We start from the raw sequence: 13688 nt of genomic DNA on the forward strand, positions 1-13688 counted from the left end.
AAAGGAAATTCACATAAAGTTATGTAATTTTAGTCTGTTGTTGTTTGGCCTATTTCTCATGTGTTTATTTTCTCTGGAAATTGTTGGGTCTCTCCAGTAGTTTGTAATGTGAGTTCCTTTATGAGATGTATGCTCTCTTACCACCACTTCACTTCATTTGTTATTTGATTTGTTCTGCAAAGCATTCCGTGTGTGAATTTCAGTATTTAGTTTCTGTATATTTTCTATAGTTGCTTACCACAGTCACCTGAAAAATTTAATTTTCTTTGTTAGTCTTTGTTCATAAATCAGATTTTTTATGTGGATTGATCATTATTTGCTATGAAAACATATTTTTTATGGGCAATCTTAGTTATAACATTGGCCCATAAAATAAGCAATCATGTTGTATCTGAACAATTAAATAATTGTTCAGACAATTAAATAATTGTTCAGACCATGTGTTTTTTAATCATTGGCAGATGCATGTTATTATCCACGACCTTTTCATCTTTCAACAAGAGAGAATCTAATTGTTAAGATTACTTGTTTTGTTCAATGCAAACTAAATTAGTTTTGTTTGCAAAATGTTTTAAAAAGTGTTATTAAGCTGGTGACAGTCTTTTGTATTATAGTCAGATGCATATTCTTTATTCAGAAAGAGTCACTTTGAGGTCTAGCTTGAGTGCATTTGAAAGTTAAGATTCGAACTGGAACCTATCATGTGTGGGCTTAACTCTGGAGAAACAGTGCCATTCAAAAGAGAACCTTTTCAAAGATGTAAAGTGTATTAAAAAGGATATGAATTGTAGATTGTTTTGTGCACATTTACACAGTTGAGAACTGTAAACTAACTTGTTTCAGATGGAGGGGAGAGTGGTCTTGCACAGAATGATTATGAAGCATCTGTTGCAACACTGAAATCCCTTGCAGCTACACTGGATGCAGACTGTGTCCTATTAAGGGAACGTAAAGTGGAGAAAGGACTTACAGGCCAGTACCTTGTAAGAAGGCGAATAGATCAGCAGGACTTCTTGGAAATACGGTATATTAGTCTTACTTCCTTGGTCTGGAAAATTCTCCATTGCTGTGTTATGTACTAGAAGCAAGGCCACTTAAACTTTACACTCTCTCAAGAGACCACTGTTTTCCAGCAGAGTAATGTCATCTCTGAGTAACTGTGATGAAGTTTGAATTTTGGAGCCACTAAGACCATATGAGCAGGACTTCATTCCATTTTTCAGCATAAAATCTCAGCAGGAACATTGGTCACAAGTCCTTTGATGGGCATTATTGATGCAAGGGAGTTTGGGGAGGGGCATATTTTCAAGATAACACACCAACAAACGTATAAAATCTCAGCAGGAACATTGGTCACAAGTCCTTTGATTGCCATTATTGATGCAAGGGAGTTTGGGGAGGGGCATATTTTCAAGATAACACACCAACAAACATATGTAGGTGCATTTGTCTCATATTTTCTTGCTGTTTATCCGATGCTGGCTGCCAATATGTAATGAAAACTAGCTACATTCAGTATGTGTTAATGTGCAACTCCACACTGCTTGAGCAGAATGCTCAGAGTGTGGATTGCTCATTCTGGTTGTATCTGTATTAGGGCACTGGGTTTGTGTGGGGAAGCTGCGTATGCAGCACTCATTCCCTTTCACTTGCTTTCCTTGCGGCTTGCCCTCGTATGGCTGGCAGTTCTTTTTATTGCCTTGTGGATGAGTAATTGGTGAGTGTGAACTGACAAGGGTAGATCTCCCAGCAGCTGAGGGAACATTCAGAGGTGTACAAATTCTCCTTTGCGTGACCCGTTTAGCTTGCTGCACCTGATGACAGGTTGCACTATTGATCCACTTTGACTACAGAATAGCCACCTCATTCATCATAATGGTGGATGCAACAGAATGAACAAACCAAACTTAAAGGAGATGGACATAAATTAAGAATTGCGGAATATATCCCTGACAGGAAAGAGAGCCCAAATCCAGAAGGGAAATGTTATTGTGGGTTTATGAGGCAGCTTCAAGTAAATTAGTAGGTGTTTCACAATGCAAATTGTGTAAAAAGTTACTAAACACCCATTTGTGAATCTTGAGTGTGTTACAACATGTTTGTAAATTTGACCAGCAGTTTCCTCTCTCCATAAATATTTTGAAAGAGGACAAAGACTTAGTGACTGAAAAGCATATGGAAATGTGTGCTAAGGACTTGAGGCCATTTAGTGGTATATAGGCTTTCTGAATTGAGAGTATACATTGATTGAAATAGGCTCAGTGGATATTAAAAACCATGTTCTTGCGGGTAAGCAACTTAGTGCAAAGAAAGCTTAGTATGAAAGAAAAGTTTCTTGTTTCAGATGTGTACTTTTTAGATTAACATGATATGAAAAACAGACTTCATGTTTGCTAAAATGCATTTTGTGAATTTAGAATTAACTATTTTGTCCACATAGAATGAATTCAGTGAACCCATAACACACACCCTGGAAAAGTAATTAAAATTGGTGTAGGTGAGGTCATATTTGGCTGGAACCCACAAAGGTTTCAGAAAGTAGACTTCTGAAACCTCATTTCAGTTGGTGTTGGAGTACAATAGGCACCTTCCAGTTCTTAGGTACAAATGATCTTGACTTGCAGAGGTGTTTCTGCATACTGCAGAAAACAGTATTAAAGGTGACCTGATGATGGTTCAAATGGAGAGTAACCAATACTAGTCGAAAGAGGATGAAGTTGCAGAGAAAACAGTTCATATCAAAATATATAAATAAGCCAGAAATATGCTGGAGAGGAGAAAAAGGTCAAATAAAATCCACCATTTCCTCGACTACAATATCTTTCATTGAGACACACCTTGCAATACTTGGATAAAAAAGACTTGTCATCATCTTACGAAACCTACTCATAACACTACAATAAAAGTGTGCAGAATAAACTGCTATGTAGTGTAGTGCAGTGGGAAGACAGGGAAGCAAACAACACTCCTGTTGCCTGCTTGGGTTGGGAGTAGCTTGGCTTGGATGGGAATAGAGCAGACTACCCCTTATGGTGATAACGTGTGTCAGCTTGCCTGCTTGGCTAACAGGCAAACTTGGGCAGGTTAAAAGCAAAATGTGTACACCTCAGGCTACATCCCAATGTAGCACTAAGTGTAATAGTGAATAATGGAAGTGTATTGTGTGTGATCAGTCTATGACTATGCAACTTAGGTGTGATCCGGCACTGAGCTGTATGGTTGCCACTTGACGATATGTGCTGACCATACTGCTATGTCGTTAGATGAGGTACTATTGGTCATTGGCAAATCTTGGTGACCTGTATGAAGCTGATATGTTCTCCATCTCACCCTGCAGCCGAGTGAAGAGAATGCGATTCTACCACGAACTTGTAGCCCTCTAATTTGTATGATGCAGTGATTGGAGAATCTAAGACCAAAGACAAAAGTAGACTTGACAGACATTTCACAACTTTTCAAATCCTTTTTTGTATTTGGTTTCAGTATGTTTCATGGGAGCATGAATATTCTCTTGTTTATTGCCCACTTAATTTTATTTTATCTCAGTCATCACTGTATTAAATAACACTGCTGCTGAACAGAGGGAAGATTCAGCACTGCTGAAAACCATAGAAGCCTTGAAGAAGGAAGGAGCCCTCCAAAGAAGGTTTCCAGTTAATAATCAGACCATTCCCAGCTATCCTGAACTACTTTCGCAATGTTCCAACGTCTGGTCATCTACAGCTTACAAAGACTGTAGATAGATCTCTACCAATCTGTTAGACACTATGTGCACCATTGTAAGGAATGTTAGTGACAAAAATTGCTTCAGGGCAACTGATACCAAAACCACTTGCAGCATCATCATTCCACCAGCTGAGAAGCGACCTCTTGGGGATGCCCTGAAATCATCAAACGGGGATCGACGGACAGTAGTCTGCACTGATTCTCTCACCCACAATGCTGTCGCCAAAGCTATGCCGATTGCCAAAGCTCCATAAATTGTGAAGTTCTATATGTAACACATCATTGTGACAACTGGACAATACCGAGAATGACTGTGTAAAACACTTCACTGTGACTGAAGAAGAAGACAGCTAGCTGGCAAATGGTCCCTGGACACCCATGAGAAGGATTGAGAGCACTACAACACCAAGGACCAGTCAGTGAGATACAGTCTCATAAACTTGGTATGAATTTTTATGCCTGTGCAGAAAATGGAACTATCAGAAAAGTAACTAAAATACTACTTTGAGCCGTATTGTGTCCTTTGTTGCTTGTTGGACATCTCATATGAAGTCATTGATTATGACCTGTCATCGAGAAGACAAAAGCACATAGGCATCATCCGTATCCTCTGTATGCAACCCCACTACAGTCTTGAGGCACAGTTAAGTAATTCTTGTTGAAGGAAACGAAAGAGCCATTCAGTGATCATGAAGGTTTGACCGGGTGAGGTGGCACAGTCATTAGCACCGTGGATTTGCGTTCGGGAGGACAGTGGTTTAAATCCATGTCCGACATGGCCAATTTCCATACCCGCCTCTGAATCATTCTGAGCTTGTGCTCCACCTCTAATAACCTCAGTGTCTGTTGAATGTTTTCCTTTGTGCGTCCTTCATGAAGTTTTAATGGGAGGCACTTCTTTTGATGCCCATCATAGCCAAGAGGATGTAAAAACATGAGCAGAACATGAGGGTCTTCCAGCACTACCATACAGAGGACGCCTGACAAGATCTAGATTCAGGGTGCTGTAGTTGGCTCCAGTGAGAACTTCTGAAACACAGGGCCACTGTTCCTCCAGGAGCTAGAACAGTGGTGTGGGGTGTGCTGTATGCAATGTGGAGTAGCAGGTGGTGTTGCCTGTTCATGTGTTTGTCCGTATAGTGCCCTGTATATTTAGAATGTCACTACATCCCTAGTACAGGCGGATTCTTTTCGTACATGTCGTGGATTATTTATATATGTTGCGCAGACATTTTAACAGTATCCACTTGATACCGGGAATAAACCAGCTATGTATCTTTTAAGAGCAAGTGATATTGCATTCTGCTTCTTTGCGATAGGCGTCACAGTTCAGATGCACTTGATTTTTGGTAGTTTTCAGTATGATACAGCACTTTATAGTATTACAGAGCCTGACGTACATTTTTGCAGCGATAGTCTTGCGAAACGACTTGACAGTACGCTAGTACTTTTGCAAGTGTCCGAAAAACACCAAATTTGCCACAAATTAGCGATTATATCCCTGCTAATTCGTCCTTTTTTTCTGCTATTTCTGTGTATTTATTTTCTCGTTTTTACGACCTAAAGCACAATTTTTCTTACTGGTGATACTTTGAAGTATTTATTTAACGCATTTTACATACTTGCTCCCAGTTTATTAAATAAATAGTAGACTGAGTAAGAAGGGGGAAAAAAGGCGATCGGAGAATAAATGTACTGTAAAACAAATACAGTTGGTCATGTAACAGTCAACCCATATAACACTATTAAGGGAAGTGGAAATTGACACAAATGAAAGAGTTTGGGGACATGTGTACTAATATTTTACACTTCTTAATGAAATGGTGAAGAAAATAAAATGAAGGTAAAATACACCAAAGAAGATGAATGTGTACTTCGATTAGCTACCTTCAGCCACACACGTGCAAATTTTTCTCTTTCTAAACATTCCTCTTCGTAGTGTTTTGAACATACTTTGGAATATTTTGTGGGGACAAAATTACTCCTCCTTATTTTCTGGAACCACATCTTTACTAAAATATAAATCACAAATAATCATTCTCCATGTCCTAGACACACTTAACATGGTGTTCTACTGTAACTTTATAGTAAACACAAAGGTTTGGACACATATTATATGAAGACAATTACAGACTCCCACTCTATTGAATTTTTCTGTCTCCCGACTTTCAAATCTATATACATAATCGACAAGTCACTGATAAATGCATGGAGGATAGTATTTGCTGAAACAACTAACCACTCGCTTTCCTGTTCCACTAGCAAATTTACGAGAGGAAGTGATTGTTTGTAAGCTTTTGTACGAGCCGTAGTATCTATTATATAAAACTTCCTGGCAGATTAAAACTGTGTGCCCGACCGAGACTCGAACTCGGGACCTTTGCCTTTCGCGGGCAAGTGCTCTACCATCTGAGCTACCGAAGCATGACTCACGCCCGGTCCTCACAGCTTTACTTCTGCCAGTATCTCATTCGAGTCTCGGTCGGGCACACAGTTTTAATCTGACAGGAAGTTTCATATCAGCGCACACTCCGCTGCAGAGTGAAAATCTCATTCTGGATCTATTATATAGTCATAAAATTGTAGAAAAATAGGTCTACAGAATCAAGCCTTAATTATAATGCGTCTCGAAATTTTTAAACATATACAGTATCTCTTACTAATACGATAACTATAATTAGAGCTACATGGTATGTACCCATGAAAAGTTACTATCCCTCCATTCACATATTTTTCTTTGCATCCGTAGCAACAACAGTAATTCACCATCGCTATTACACTATCAACAAATGGTGAAAACACAACAAAAACTCGATATTATAAACTTCAAACTCTGCGGAAAGCACACATGCATAGCAAAGTCCTGAAAACACGGGACAATCCTGGTTTAATGTTGACAACATGCGCAGAACACAATGCTCACTCCAGAGATATTTACTCTATGAGCGGAGGTGCTGAGTCGTGATAGGCACAATAAAAAGATTCACACAATCATAGCTTTTAGCGATTAAGGCCTTTGTCAGCAGTAGACACACACACACACACACACACACACACACACACACACACACACAAGCGCAACTTGCACACACATATGAAGTCTCAGAGAGCTGAAACTACACTGTGAGCAGCAGCACCAATGCATGATGGGAGTGGCGACTGGGTGGGGATAAGGAGGAGGCTGGGGCGGGGACGGGGAGGGATAGTGTGGTGGGAGTGGCAGACAGTGAAGTGTTGCGGTTTAGACGGAGGGTAGGAGAGAAGGTGCAGAGGGGGGAGGGAGGAGGGGGTAAGTTGTGGAAAGGAGAGAAATAAAAATAAAATTAAATTAAAAGACTGGGTGTGGCGGTGAAACAACGGCTGGGTAGTGCTGGAATGGGAACAAGGAGGGGGCTGGATGGGAGAGGACAGTGACTAACGAAGGTTGAGGCCAGGAGGGTTACGGGAACATAGGATGTATTGCAGGCAAAGTTGCCACCTGCGCAGTTCAGAAAAGCTGGTGTTGGTGGGAAGGATCCACATGGCACAGGCTGTGAAGCAGTCATTGAGACGAGGGGTATCATGTTTGGTAGCATGTTTCGCTACAGGGTGGTCCACTTGTTTATTGGCCACAGTTTGTCGGTGGCCATTCATGCGGACAGACAGCTTGTTGGTTGTCGTGCCTACATAGAATGTAGCACAGTGGTTACAGCTTAGCTTGTAAATCATATCCAGAAGACTATATCATTGGTCGTAGCTGAAAGTTAAATAAGAATAGATGATATTGTTTAAAAGAAAATTAGACCAAAAGAGGTGAAAAAATTGAAGACAAATTAGGATTGCAGAAGATTAAGCTTTGCGGGACAAAAAAAGAAATATTGGAAAGAGAGAGAGAGAGATTTTGTTGTAAAAGGCATAGAGAATGAAGGAGAAGATCAAAGGGGAAATAAATTATGGCATAGTGAAGAGTGAGAGTCAAATACTTGGGAGAGAATCAGTTCCTATATTCAGATTTTGGAATTAATGGGACCTTGAAAAGGGTGTGGGAGAGGGATCAAACAGTATCCAGATTTCTACAACAAAGAGAGGCCCTATAAATTCAAAAGCACAAAAATAACTTTTAACAGAAAAGAAGAAGGTTTGAAATTATGCAAATTGTAAACCTTAGTGCTAAATAAACCAACAGGACCAACTGTTCTCCATTATATGTTCGATAACACACGTTAGTGAGAATCTGCTATCTTAGGCAGGGGTTTGATGACGTCATGAATTGACCATTGCATGGGTACATATAAGCAGCTCGGCATGCTGCAGCGTTGTAGGTTTGAAACTGTTGTGTGAGTCTTTATGGCCTCTGACGTTGTCTGCAGCATTGGAAGATGAAACAGTAGACATAAATTAATGGCCAAAAGTACTGTAAACAATTCAAATACATTTGACAGTGAAAATAATAGGCAAAAGAGCAGGAATAATTGAAACACACTTTCCTTTTCTCTAGAAATGACAAACAAAGTAATTAAAAAAGTGTCAACTCATCAAATAAATCTAATCTCATGTGCACAAAACAGGTTCAGTGTGTTGGCGGGAAACAGCAGTAAGTCTGTAAACATTGAAAGTGAACATTCCAGCCAACGTGAAACTCAAAACAAAATATAAACTTGTAAATTTAATGTCGGCAGCAATCACAAACAGCATACAAAGAAATGCAAAGTTATTTCTGTAGTGGACAGCCATAGCAGAAAACTAGTTAGCATTGTATGTGATGTGAATATGGGCTTTTGTGCAACTGGCATCATGACACCTGGCATGAGGATGAAAAGTGTTAATGGCATTGTCTTTGGAACATAGGAATATACTGAAGGCCAGTGAATTTGTGCTTGTGTGATTGGTATAAATGACATAGAACATAAAGAATCCAAAACATGAGTAGCAGGTATGAAGAATTTGTTAATATGAATGAGATGAAACACACACTTGTGGCTATACCACAGAGATTGACCTGATCTTTAAGTCACATGTAAAGTAAGAGAGCCATAAAACCATTATCAAAATCAGATTACTATGCTCCACTTGTGCAAAATGCAATGTGGTGGATACTAGTAGACTCGAAAAAATTTGCACACTGAACATTATGAGCATGGAAAAATTTTCTGTGCCAGGAGGTAAACAAAATTATAAAACTGCAGCAAACTAATTCGTTCAGATAATTGTGCTGCTCTAGATCACCAAATGAAAATAAACAAGCATGCAAGACTCAGTGAAATCAAAATGCACTTCTTTACCAATATTCTTCTTCTTCATATAAATGTAAAACCTTGATTTACATACCTGAATCATATATTACCAGAATATGCCTTGAAGGCACATTTGAAGTGTTAATACCCACACATAACTTGTGATTGTCTCAGTTTTTTGTACTTCAAGCTCTGATGAGATAGCATTTGTAGAAAAAAATTACCACTTTAATGTTGCAATTGTCCAAATTTAAACAGCATAAAATTGTTGATGTACAGTAGGTGATATTAATGTGGATATAATAATGCAAAGAGAAAAATGTGATTCACATGGTTAATTCTCTAAAGTCATTGAACTACTACTGTCTCAATGAAAAACACATTGGACTGAATACATGGTTTAATAACATAATTAGTAATGTATGTAGATACTCTCTTGAATGTCATGTTATAGAAATAAGAATATCAGACCGTGCAGGGCTGTGGCTTCAGATAGAAAATTCAGCTCTCAGTACCACAGAAAGACAAGTGATGTACAGAATTGTAGATGAATCTATTGTAAACAATATGATAGATTAGTTAAAAGAAATGGATTGGTCTCATGTAAAGGATAATGATAAAACAATTGATGAATGCTTTTCAATTTTTGTGGCAGAGATCAAATGCATGCCCCACTGTAACCAAAAGATGTACTAATATTATACATAAGCAGCATCATATCAACAAGTGCTACAGTCCACAACTAATCAAAATCAGGATATTATTACTTATTCTGAGAGGTAAGCCTCATGGAAGTGATAGGGACTAGGAAAATTATGTAAATATGAAAAAACTGTACAGATGATGATGATGATGATTCGTTTGTGGGGCACACAACTGTGCGGTCATCAGTACAAAGTCCCAATTTTTACACAGTCCATTTTTTTTTTTTACACAGTCTGATCTAGCCACTGTCATGGATGATGATGATGATGATGATGATGATGATGATGATGATGAAGAAGAAGATGAAGATGAAGATCAAGATGAAGAAGAACAAATGATGACAACAAAAACACCCAATCACCACACAGAGAAAATCCCCAACCGGACTGGGAATTGAATCCTGGACCCCGTGTTCCATAGGCGGCAGTGCTAACCACTAGACTATGAGCTGCGAACAAACTCTACAGATCTGAAATAAAAAATGCTAAGTGCAGTGCAAGTGATATGTTGTTTGAAGTCCTAACAATAAATGTAAAGCAGTGTGGAAGGTAATTAAAAGGAAAATTAATAGTATCAGTAAAGAAAATACACTACTGGCCATCAAAATTGCTACACCAAGAAGAAATACAGATGATAAATGGGTATTCATTGGACAAATATATTATACTAGAACTGACATGTGATTACATTTTCATGCAATTTGGGTGCATAGATCCTGAGAAATCAGTACCCAGAACAACCACCTCTGGTCGTAATAACGGCCTTGATATGCCTGGGCATTGAGTCAAACAGAGCTTGGATGGCGTGTACAGGTACAGCTGCCCATGCAGCTTCAACACCGTACCACAATTCATCAAGAGTAGTGACTGGCGTATTGTGACGAGCTAATTGCTCAGCCACCATTGACCAGACATTTTCAGTTGGTGAGAGATCTGGAGAATGTGCTGGCCAGGGCAGCAGTCGAACTTTTTCTGTATCCAGAAAGGACCATACATGACCTGCAACATGCGGTCGTGCATTATCCTGCTGGAATGTAGGTTTTCGCAGGGATCGAATGAAGGGTAGAGCCACAGGTAGTAACACATCTGAAATGTAACGTCCACTGTTCAAAGTGCCGTCAGTGCGAACAAGAGGTGACCGAGACGTGTAACCAATGGCACCGCATACCATCATGCCAGGTGATATGCCAGTATGGCGGTGACGAGTACACGCTTCCAATTTGTGTTCACCGCGATGCTGCCAAACACGGATGCGACCAACGTGATGCTGTAAACAGAACCTGGATTCATCCGAAAAAAAGACGTTTTGCCATTCGTGCACCCAGGTTCGTCGTTGAGTACACCACCACAGGCTCTCCTGTCTGTGATGCAGTGTCAAGGGTAACCGCAGTCATGATCTCCGAGCTGATAGTCCATGCTGCTGCAAACGTCGTTGAACTGTTCGTGCAGATGGTTGTTGTCTTGCAAACGTCCCCATCTGTTGACTCAGGGATTGAGACGTGGCTGCACGAACCATTACAGCCGTGCGGATAAGATGGCTGTCATCTCGACTGCTAGCGATACGAGGCCGTTGTGATCCAGCACGGCGTTCCGTATTACCCTCATGAACCCACCGATTCCATATTCTGCTAACAGTCATTGGGTCTCGACCAACTCGAACAGCAATGTCGTGATACGATAAACCACAATTGGGATAGGCTACAATCCAATCTTTATCAAAGTCGGAAAATTGATGGTATGGATTTCTCATCCTTACACGAGGCATCACAACAACGTTTCACCAGGCAACGCCGGTCAACTGCTATTTCTGTATGAGAAATCGGTTGGAAACTTTCCTCATGTCAGTACGTTGTAGGTGTCACCACTGGCGCCAACCTTGTGTGAATGCTCTGAAAAGCTAATCATTTGCATATCACAGCATCTTCTTCATGTTGGTTAATTTTCGTGTCTGTAGCATGTCATGTTTGTGGTGTAGCAATTTTAATGGCCAATTGTGTAATATGCCTGTTGACTGTGATACTCTCATTGAATATTTTATAAATATTGCCAGCACCACGATTCCACTCAATAATTCTACATTAGATGCAGAAGCCCTCTTACTTATGTAAAACAGACAAGAAGTGAGGAATTACTTGGATATTAATCACGTTAAATGACATTCACAAATTGGTAAACAAACTAAGCAGTCCTACTTTGTATTCAGCAATCTCATTTCCCATATAAACTATAAATGCAAGAATTTGTGTGTATGTTTGTTACTGCATCAGGCTAAAACGGATGGACAGATTTGGATAAAATTTGATGTGGACGTAGCTTATACCCTGGATTAACATACAGCTTGTTTTTAAAAGTGTGTGATACAAAGTATGTATTTGTATGAAGCATATAACATGAAATATGGAACAATAATTGAACTGTGAGGAACAGCCAATGAAAAGTCACAGCAGGAAATCCAATCAAAAAGCGCGCTGCGTAAATGCTAATTTCCAGATTGGAAATTGTGTTATGACAATATTGCATTTCAAGGCAACACAGCATTGAAGATTTAACACAAACTCAACGTCCTTGGTATGATTTTTTCTACTTAAATATCATTTAAAACTATATTGGCAGTAACAGTCTTAACAGGCTGCTATTACATCATATGAAATAGCAACATTAGAATGTTTTGTGTAACCACGCTGTTAGAGACGTCATGTTGCCAAACTGAGTTATGTAATACCCAGGTTCACACCCTGCTGCAATCTTTTTTCCTTATTTCATATGTTTGGAAAAGGTTCTGGGACTTTCTTATTAGAAATTGGTACAATTACAACATTGCTTCCCACTAATATTTGCTTTTTATATTACGATTGTGTCAGAAACTCCTGGGCATCTATGAAGTCACCTTGAAGGCTCACAATGATCGCGTTATGTAAATGCTGTGTGACAAACAAAAACACATACTTTACATGTAAAGGTTCCTAGAACTTTATTGGGGCTGGATTATGATATGCAAGCTTATCTGCTGGTAACAGGCACACACATGAGGGCTCATGACATTGCTTCACAAGCAAATGTTATAAAGTTTGTGATGCACTGAATCAAAAAATTGCTTATTTTCCTTCTCTATAGAGTTAGTATGTTTGCTACCCATTCATGTTGAAGCAGGTATATGGTTTTAGAGGAACTTTGGAATGTAGATAATCTAAACCCTGAATTAACACACAGGCTGTCTTTTATTCTGAAGCAAACAACTGTTACCATGGGATGGCCAGCATGACTACTGTTACCATGTGATGGATAATGTGACTAAAATGTCATACGTGGAAGTTAAGCATCAGGCAAGTGCACGAGTGGCTGAAACTCCTGAGCAGACTTATGCTTGACATCAGCAGAATACTAAATGCATTGCATCTCCGCATGTTTCTGAGACCACTGAAAATGGGGCTTCTTGGCGTCAGGTGAATGCAGCATGCATAGCATCTGTGTGTGCCACTGAAACACAGCTTCACACTGACACACTGTTGCTCAGTGACAAGTTGAACATTGGCAAATATTTGCAATGAATACCTGGGGTTTTGTAAAAAAGGAAAAAAAATAATATAATATGATTTTGACCATAATCCAACATTGGATTACAGTGACCACAGGCTCATCAAAATTGACAGTATGAACAAGGCGTGCAGATTTTGTGGGACCTTGAAATGGAAGTAGGAAACAGTGGGAATGTGTTGCTCTGGGAGCAAGGTATCTGTTCCTACATTAGAAGAGCTAGTGGATCCTTTAAAGGAATTATTTTCTGGATAGACTGATGAGGCACAGCAGTTCCTAAACTGTACAAAAAATATATAATTCATGTTTTCACATGAGCGCCTTTGAGGTCAATAGAATTCTCACTATGCCTGTTTTTTCATTTACCTTTACAGTGCAGGGGCAAGAGCACCATAAAATCGGGTCACTTTTCCCTCTGTCCAATAGTGAAGCACAATTTTTGCTAGTTTATTTTATGGGGATGATAAGCAGGAGACTGAAACGCTGTGTCAAATTATTCAGGGAGTTGAAC

At 39.4% G+C, this 13688-nt stretch overlaps 1 protein-coding gene across 2 annotated transcripts in view; it reads left to right on the forward strand.

Moving 5' to 3' along the window:
• LOC126166778 (GTP-binding protein 1) overlaps positions 1 to 13688 on the forward strand; it is a 153248-nt gene that overhangs the window by 38957 nt on the left and 100603 nt on the right. For both annotated transcript variants that reach the window (XM_049920430.1, XM_049920431.1), the window contains exon 4: positions 844 to 1024. In XM_049920430.1, the coding sequence (XP_049776387.1) occupies positions 844 to 1024 (181 nt within the window). The remainder of the gene's footprint in view (positions 1 to 843; positions 1025 to 13688) is intronic.

The sequence above is a fragment of the Schistocerca cancellata genome, chromosome 1 (genome assembly GCF_023864275.1).
Source record: "Schistocerca cancellata isolate TAMUIC-IGC-003103 chromosome 1, iqSchCanc2.1, whole genome shotgun sequence".
NCBI lineage: Eukaryota > Metazoa > Arthropoda > Insecta > Orthoptera > Acrididae > Schistocerca > Schistocerca cancellata.